Source organism: Phyllobates terribilis, unplaced genomic scaffold (genome assembly GCF_046119375.1).
Source record: "Phyllobates terribilis strain yellow unplaced genomic scaffold, ASM4611937v1 Scaffold_11__3_contigs__length_659146591, whole genome shotgun sequence".
In the NCBI taxonomy this organism is placed as follows: domain Eukaryota; kingdom Metazoa; phylum Chordata; class Amphibia; order Anura; family Dendrobatidae; genus Phyllobates; species Phyllobates terribilis.
Window position 1 is genome coordinate 73,783,494 of NW_027362771.1, and position 9,850 is coordinate 73,793,343.

At 35.3% G+C, this 9,850-nt stretch overlaps 1 protein-coding gene across 1 annotated transcript; it reads right to left on the reverse strand.

Annotated features, from left to right (window-relative positions):
- Positions 1–979: 979 nt before the first annotated feature.
- Positions 980–7,269, reverse strand: MSX2 (msh homeobox 2). Its single transcript, XM_073651297.1, has 2 exons — positions 6,743–7,269; positions 980–2,281 (listed from the first exon to the last, which is right to left on the reverse strand). Exons 1-2 carry the CDS (start codon positions 7,092–7,094, stop codon positions 1,857–1,859), a joined length of 777 nt encoding a protein of 258 aa, XP_073507398.1. The 5' UTR covers positions 7,095–7,269; the 3' UTR covers positions 980–1,856.
- Positions 7,270–9,850: the final 2,581 nt, after the last annotated feature.

Here is a 9,850-nt window from a genome sequence, read left to right on the forward strand (position 1 = left end):
GTTTCTTGTGGTAATTAGAGGAGCGAATCTGTCTGTCTGTCTATCCTTCTAGATGCCCATCTCATATCTATTTATCTCTCCATCCATCTATCTACCTATCATCTATCTATATCTATCTGTCTATCTATCAATCTGTATCTCTGTCTCTCTCTCACTATCATCTATCTATATCTATATATCATCTATATCTATCTTTCTATATCCATCTCTACCTATCTATCTATCTATCTATCTATCTATCTATCCATCTATCTATCTATCTATCTATCTATCTATCTATCTATCTATCTATCTATCTATCTATCTATCTATCCATATATCTATCTAGCTATGTCGAACTAACTTACTATCAATCTATGTATCTTTTGTTGTGGAATTATTTTTATTCACTGTCTTTGTCATTTTAAATTTCAAGTAATATTTTTCCACTTATTAGGAATTTTGATATGGGTCCTTAGTAAGATTTTGAAAAACCAAAAACATTTTACTCTTATTTTTATTTTTTTCAAGAACTATTACGTAGCCTTTATTTTTTATCGAAAAGTTTGCAATGAAATAAAATATGATTTCACTCTAATGGTATAGGAAACATCTCATAATAGGTTTTATATTGGTTAAAACGAAATGAGGAAATCAATTTATGCCTAAGCGCTGTCAAAGGCGTAGTCAGGTTTACACTATAGATAGATATATAGATGCATATATATATATATGTATAAATATGTATATATATATATATTTTATCTCTATATATATAGAGAGATAAAATCGCATAAAACGCCCAAAAATAATAATTTGATGAGGATTATAATATTTTACTATTACAATTCTGATAGTAATGGTTTTAATACTTTACTATTATTTATTACAATCATAATTATAGTGATGTCATCCTCCATCATACATCTGAACAGTAATTGGATATTTACTTCACTAAGGGAGGACTCTATAGTTTTAGACAAGACGAGACACATTGAGATTCATTGTAACAAGATTTTAATTTAATTACAAATAAGAGATATATGAAATTATAACTCTTTAATAAAATATATACCATCTTACAAGATGTCCCTTTCAAAGGGATGAGAATGAGAATACAGGGTCAGTGGTTCGTGAGTTTCAGCAGTAAAACAAAAAAAATGCACAAACTATTTGACAATATTTGATTCAGTGGGGGTAGTAGATATTGTCCCTTATTCTCTTCTGAAAGCCTACAAATAAGCTTTGAAGATGCTTCAAATAGGCAGAGTCAGTGACTAAAATCAGTAAAACCCTCCAGTAAATACAACTGTGATACGATATATTGCTCATTTAAACCATAGATAATCTGTGTGATGCTGACACCAGTAATTGCTAAGGCACATGATTTAACCCTTGCACAAAAATGAAAGACAAAGTCCCAAACATCACCCCTCTCCCTGAATGAGGGAAGATATTACATAGGGTTTTGTATGGTGCTTGGTGAATCTACATTGATTATAAACATTAAGTATAGTCTTTGGTTCCTTCTTGACATATCCTTGCTATGTACATTTTTACACCAATGTCTCCCTTAATGTGAATGTAAGGAGTGATAGGGACATCTATACAACCCTATTATAAATAACTGATCTGTAAAATAATACTACTATTTCGCTTCTCCTCCATTGCTACATAGTGTCTTTCAGTAACTCATTGTATGGCTGGTCTATGTGCAACACAGGCTATAAGGCACTTGTGAGAGCAGGTCTTCACAATATGGGTGAAAGGATATCCACATAGTGATCAACAGAGTCTTTGGTGCAGGTTGGGGCCATATTCGGGCCCGACAAGAACGTTATAGGCTAGTCCATATCCATGTTCTGCTTAGAGACATCTCAAGATAGATGATACATGCTGTATCCAACGGGAGTAGCATAGAGTCCTACAGGTGGGATGGGGAGAACAGGTCTGTGCAGTTGATAAGAGGACCCATACAGTGATGCTGCTGGTATAGGGGAGTTAATAGGGAAGGGCAAGCTAAAACCAGGTGGTAGCATTGGCTTTGCAGCCATCTTGAGTTTTTCTAACTCAGCCTCTTGCAGTCTCTTGGCTTTGGCTCTACGGTTCTGAAACCAGATTTTAACTTGGGTTTCTGTTAGGTTCAATGAACTTGAGAATTCAGCTCTTTCCGCTATTGAGAGATATTGCTTCTGGCGGAATTTACGTTCCAGGGCCAATAACTGGGAAGTGGTGAATGGAGTTCTGGGCTTTCTGTTGGTCTTGTGTTTCCTCAGGGTGCAGGTGGAGGGGCTGAGGTGTCCTGCGAAAGACATAGTCAGGTCAGACATCCGTCACACACAATGCACAGTAATAATATAATGCAAATGATATATAGATAGATATAGAAGAAAGCTTCTGTGAACCGAAACGTTGCCACATGGGCTAATTAAAGTCCATTTTTTGTTTTGCATTTTTTTTTAGTGATTCCTTTCTTTTTTTTTTCTTTTAGATAGTGAGAGAGATAGTGAGATATATGGTGTTTGTCTAGCTTGGCTTTCCACCATAAAACTAAAATATATGTTTATGTGAAATGACAAATATAGCCCTAGGTCATTAATTACTAGGGTCACACACATGCAAACGTCACTCATCAATGGCTTTTTCTGTCGTCTAATAACACTTCAAATAGGAGATTCCCAAGCTATGCATAGTTTATATCATTGACACTCACATATTGATTGTTATCTGCTCCAACTATAGCTCACCTGACTGGGTTAATGTGTAAATTCACTGAATAATCAAATATACATTTTATCTACTTATCTATTATATATATATATATATATATATATATATATATATATATATATATATATACTTATAAACTAGATAAGTAGATAAAATGTATATTTGATTATTCAGTGAATTATATATATATATATATTTTGAAAGTGAATGTATATGTGTATATATATATATATAAATACACATGTATTAATAGATAGTGTATGTGTGTGGTTTTATATATATATATATATATATATATATATATATATATATATATATACATACAGTATATATATACATCACTATCACTTTAGCCTTGTGACTTTCAATGTAGGACTGCAATAATTGTGCATACCAAAAAGTAAATGTATATATGTTATATATATATAATTTCGTATATGTATACAAAATGAGAGAGAGACGGATTTAAACATGCACACAAATAAATATAAACATATATAGACACATATATATATATATATATATATATATATATATATATATATATACATATATACACGAACATCGTGACCTTCAGTCGTGTGTAGGAGCTAATCAAGTGATGTTTTCAAGACTCCCATTCTTTTTATTAGTCTATAACATCTTCTTTTTAGAATAATAGTCTGGGTCAGTGGTGCAGGAAGATGCAGAAAGAAGAAAAAAAACCACAGAATATAAGTAAATGAGTAAATCTTTCTTTATGAACTCTGTTCCAAAAGGACTAGTTCAAAATTATTCATCAAAATGATGCTAATTGACACTGCTTTCACATCATTATATCCCCGTGTTCTTCTTTCTTGAATGTTTCCTGCAATTAATCCAAACTGAATAAACTGATAACTTGCTAGAAGTGTTATTATCAGTGCTTCAATTGCCACTGTATTTGTATATGCTTGTTTTTATACGTTTACCTTTTTCTGCTATTTTAATAAGCACTTTGCTGATTTCCTTGAAATATGTATTTTATGAAAGAAATCAAACATAATAGTAATTATCACTATCACGGTAGTAATGATACACATACCATGCTTTGACGACTTCATATCTAATAACATTCCTAATCAATATCATATTAAATAGCATTTGATTTTTGATTGTTAGTTAATGTGCTTTTCATAAACATTTCGTCTTAGACTTTTCCTAGTATTTTTATTAAACAGCCCACCACTGTGATAAGATTTTAAAATGGTCGTTTTTAATTAAAAATATTTTATAATGTTTTGGAATTTATTTGGCTCATTTACTTAAATTATAAACATCAATCATCTGTAAGGAAATGCTAAATCAAAATACCCCACAAGAATGAAAGAATATTAATTTTTTTTTGTTGTTTCTTTGTGACAGCTTTTCATTTTAAGGAACATTCCAGGGTGACTTAGAGATTAAGCTGTTCTTAAAGCTTTATTAGTAACCTGCTTGTATTTAATCGCATTTAATACTTTTCTTTAGATTATTCCGTCAAGTCAATCTCAATTAAAGAATGTACTCAGTGATTAACAGTCAAAGTTGTGGATTTATTTAACAAGGTTTGGTTTTAACTTTTTTTTTTATTTATAGTGGAATTTTGAGAAACCTAATATGATCCATGCACCTATATAACAGGACAAATAATGAGCAATTACAGTATATAAAATCACATAATTAAATATACCTATAAGAAAATAAGTGCCTCAGTGCGACGCAGAGCTCATAGTACAAGGCCAAGGTACCGATGTATCTTAATTATACAAGTGTCAGTGTTTTCCTCTTGATAAAGTATGAGGAGGGGGTATTGACTGAGCATCAGGTATCAATGATGTCAGGGAGCAGGAAGTTGCTACAGGCCTCATTGCAGGTGTACAGCACTCCCATCAGGACCCACTTCACCTACAAATTCCATACACATTCAACTTGCTAACTGGTACATGTATTACAGATATGGATCTTAGTTCTAGAACCAGAGTCCACTTATAGGACCATATCATAAACAGTGGTCATCAACCCTTGGGCTCTCCATCTATTGATATATTGTGAAATTACCACTCTCATTCCTTGACATCTGGAAGTTACCACGACTTAGAAAAAGTGGAGTTAATAAGCTAGGAACCACAGCCATAACATAATGGTCAAGGGTATATGTAAAGTACTACTGCTCTCTGCTAACACACAGAACTTTATTGTGACACCAAAAACTTCCCTTACTTATACCGCGGTGTCAAAATGAAAACTATTGTATTTGTAATATTAGTCTCAAGCCCCCCTTCTCTAGATTATACTATCACTACACATAGCAGACATATATTTACATTATAGTGTTCAAAGAATTGCACTATGCCCTATGCAAGTAATAGGTTATTGGGTTAATTGCCGGCTGTGTTTTGACATTATTTCACTTTAGGGTATGACAGCTTAGTAAATCATATTTCTAAAAGTGTCTAGAAGGAAATGACTAATATAATGGAATTTAGGCTTGCCTATAATGATTGGGGTATTGCAATATAGGGTGATGAATTGTGATGGCAGTTGTTACAAACTGCAGTTTGAACTAGGTCTGAGAGTAAATTTAGTACATAAGTTTTACAAATCAACGTATGGCAGAGCTGAGTATAGATAGATAGATAGATAGATAGATAAAAATGGAGGCAGCACACCAATGCAGCAGTTTAGAAAAATATTATAAATCTAATGGCCCATAGTGGCCACGTTTCGGTCCATAAGAGGACCTTTCTCAGGCCTTAAGAAATATTAGAAATTTAATGGCGCATAGTGGCCATGTTTCTGTCCATATGAGGACCTTTCTCAGGCCTTAAGAAATATTAGAAATTTAATGGCGCATAGTGGCCATGTTTCTGTCCATATGAGGACCGTCCTTAAGGATTGAGACATATCCTCATATGGACAGAAACATGGCCACTATGGGCCATTAGATTTATAATATTTTTCTAAATTGCTGCATTGGTGTGCTGCCTCCTTTTTATATATATATATATATAATACTGTAGGATTGGTTATTGCATGGGAAGCTCTGTACCCTTTCCTTTTTCCTTTTCTGCTGGTGCTGCACCTATGCTTTTATTATAGATAGATAGTTAATGTTTGCACTAAACCATCGTTTACAATTGGTGTAAATCCAATTCGTGGCATTAGTTGTAGTAATTACATTTATTGTGGCTAATAATGCTGTAAAGTCAATACGAGCAGTGTTCTACATGAGAAGCATAGCAAGCCGCATGTCTCCTCTTCTCAGTGGCTTATTAACTCTACACCACAAACCATCTCAACAATCCCTTTATTGTTTCAACCCTCAACAAACACATGTATTGAAGTGCTCATCTGAAGATACCATGAAGATCTTAAATAAACATCCGGATCCCATGATTCTCTCATCTGCCATGCGCCAGCCAAATCATTGCTATGTGCTGCAGAAGTGCAAAGGAAAAGGGGGACACATCCAGTGATCACTCCTGGCAGACGACCCTCACACAATGAGCCATCAGTATGTGCATTGATATGCTGTTCCTATTGCTGACACATGCAGGAACTGATAAAACTACCCTGAAAGTCCTGAAGAAGTGCATTTTCACTGCTTGCTGTGGACTTGGCTATATACAGAAGGTCTAGCCCTAATGAATTCAAACAGAGCTCATCCATCAAGTAAAATAAACCTGGACTGACCAGTATGAGATGTGAATGAATAAGGAGAGCATTAATAACGAGCACCTACAGGGAACCTTAGATCAGGCTTAACCCATCCACTGCCAGAGTGCGGCGCAGACTGCTAGTGACCAGACTGAATAGCGTTGCACTCGCATTGCACAGCTGTGCTGGTGGGACAAGAATGCCACAGAGATATAGTTATTGGGGTATTGATATCAGGGCATGCAGAGCAGCCAGGTTCAATTAGGAAGATGAAAGCGTCTGAATGGGCCGCAGTGACTCGTACATGAAATCAGAGCCGTGCGCTGGAGATAGACATCTCTATGGCACCAGGAACATGACTGTGGCATGAACTTACTTGGTGGAGGGGAATAGCTGCCTCCTTCCTTGGCCCATGCAGTCCCATCTTCTGAGTTTTCTGATTTCACAGATGAAGTTTCAAAGTTTTTTGTAACCCCTGGAGGGCTGGGACTCTCTCTGCTCCCTAACCCTAAGTGCAGGTGTCTAGGGTTGCTACTTGCTCCTGGAACCTCTATGCCACGTAGATGTGACACTTCCTTAGGAATCCTCTTATCAGCCATAAGGGCTTCCACGCTGAAAGGCAAGCTGGCAATCTTGATCTTGTGATCCTCAGATGGGGAATGGATGGGATGCACAGAGCCCTCTTCATCGGAGCTTAAATCCTCCTTGATTTTCCTAGGAGAAGACATGTTGGTCTTTGAGGGGAACCACACAAGATCCCCTTCCTGGCCAAGATCCCTGTGATGAAGGTAGCCCAGCAGTGTCGCGTCTCTCCGCTCTGAGATCGAGCTGCGCAGCCTGCACACACTTCAAGGAAACTCAAGAAACTTTTTTTCTTTCCTCTTTTGAAAGCAGCTCCTCTGACAACCAACAGGAAACGCCCGGGTCCGGTGACGTCACCATTCCCCCTCTCCTGATTGGCTGTGGTTCTCTGCTTTATAACACTGATTCTAGGACTGAAAAAAAGAAAGAAAGAAAGAGGGAGTTAATTACACAGGCTGCAAACTGTGCTGTGTTATTAGTGATACCTGTAGGGCTGTAATCACAAGAAACTGAAAAGTCACTTGGGTAATTAAGTTTGATTATATGAAGAGGAAGCTCATATAACCAATTTTCTCTTTCTAGTCTCCGCTTTAAAGACTTCTTTCTTTGTAATGTCTTCATGTGTCTACATGTAAACATTTTAAGTATCATCTTGGCATTTAACTGATAGAGATACATTTGATATGTGACTGACTACAAGGACAGGGGGGCCTTTGATGTCTGGGGCCTGTTAGGATACTATGATAGCAAGCTAAAGTCTTATTGATTTCTCTAGAAAATGACATTTACATGTCAATCATACAATGTGCCACTATGGAGAGAAGCAAAACAAGGCTCATAAGAGAAATCAGACTGCACCCCTGCCACAGAATGTCACCCAAGCATAAACTAATGGCAATGCCCAGACATGGAGAGGCCCAGGGTAAAGCAGCCTGCCTATCTCTTCTATCAGAAAACAGTCTGAAAAATAATTGCCCTTTTCACATGATTAATGAATTCCATAATTATCTCTCATTTAGAATATCACATAATTGTTGCATAATCATTCTGTGCGACAATTATACTAATGTGTTACCATAGCCTAACATTCTGTGTTACAATTAATTACGCTATAATAGCCCACTTTGGGATGTCTCCTGGCAGTTCACGTACCTGGCACTTCTAGGGGTATGTGCATGATAGACTTGGAATGGTAACCACTAGTCTGTGTGCCTCTAAATGCATTGGACCCATAGAGAAATAATGAGAACACAGTGTAGAGTACAGCTCCCCCAGATTAACGGAGAATGCAGAAACAACTAATAAATGAATATATATATATCTGTATATATACACTCTGTCACTTTAAGTTTGATAGAATATCGATAATAAAGTAATAAAAGTCTCTTTAGGCTCTTTAGGATTAATACATAGTGTACACGCAGTAAGCCCTTCTCCTGTAGTTCCATGTGCTACACACTTGTTGTTTCATCACTCACTTAATTTCGATGTCATTGCAAAGATTACAATTGTCCTTCATTCCGTTTCTGTAGTTTACAAAATACAATGTATTCTATGAGTGTTAAAGCCAAATTTATAGGCCGTCAAGCAAGTATAAAATGACTATAGTATTTTGCGGTATATGAAACTGCATGGATGTCTACAATAGATCACTGGTGTGTTAGTGGTAATAGTGTACTGCCCTTTCAGCTCTGCCAGCAAGTACATTACACTTACAATTAGGCTTACTAATGGTTAAAAATAGGCCCCCTAACCATAAGAGGAATATAGCAAAATTGAATGTATATCTGCATCTCTGCAGCAGCTGAAACTGTCAAACCACGATAGGATGTGTTCATCTATCTATCTATCTATCTATCTATCTATCTATCTATCTATCTATCTATCTATCTATCTATCTATCTATCTATCCATCTATCCATCTATCTATCCATATATCTATCTATCACGCAGTGTTAATCTTAAATCAAAGTTAATGGAGGAGAATATACCACACTCCTAAAATGCACATACTAAGAATATATATATATATATTGCAATCATACAACTGTATATATATACTCTACGTATATACTATACTCTACATGCATTTTTTATACTATCATATATTCTCAGAATAGTTTTGCACAAAGCTATAACTAATCATTTTTATTTCAAGCTACAAACATATAGCTTTATGTATGTTATATGCTTGTATGATAAGGCACCAGCATATATTTAAGAGCTGTAGGGAAAAATACTGGAGTACATACATACATATGTGTCGGATGTGTGCCATTTATAAAGATGTATACATAGATGACATTAATCTGCTCCTTGTATTGCATATGAAAGTATAGATAGATTACATTTATCATTTATTACGGTGTATAGATCCACTCACATGCGATGTTGTATAGGCATCACTAGGAGATCTGCTCTCTCTTATAGCTCTTTGGTATATATATATATATATATATATATATATATATATATATATATATATATATATATATACATATGTTGTATAGTTAGATGACATTTATTCTGGTGTGCAGATTCACTCAGCTATGTAGTATAGACAGTGCTGATTTTATAAAATCTCCTCTCTCTGCCTTATTTTTGTGTATTATGTATAGATGTAAACATAGATTATTCTTTTCTTTCGAAATGTACAACGTTGTATAGAGAATTCAGGGTCTATCAGATCAGCTCTATCTTCTATCTACGTATTATATATAGATGTATAGTTAGATTACATTTCTTATGGAGTACAGATCCACTCTTATAGACAGTGATGGCTCTATAAGATCTGCTCTATGTGTTATATATACAAATGTATAGTTAGCTGTACTAATGATCGTCTGATCCTGTGCGATGTTGTATAGACAGATGTGCCCCATCTCGCTTATATCGATGTGTT

Bases quoted from the DNA above. Each gene is read 5' to 3' on its own strand.
- MSX2 (XM_073651297.1), bottom strand. From the start codon at position 7,094: ATGTCTTCTCCTAGGAAAATCAAGGAGGATTTAAGCTCCGATGAAGAG. The intron at 2,282-6,742 runs GTAAGTTCATGC...TGTCTTTCGCAG, and splicing joins CAGCTATTCCCCTCCACCAA to GACACCTCAGCCCCTCCACC.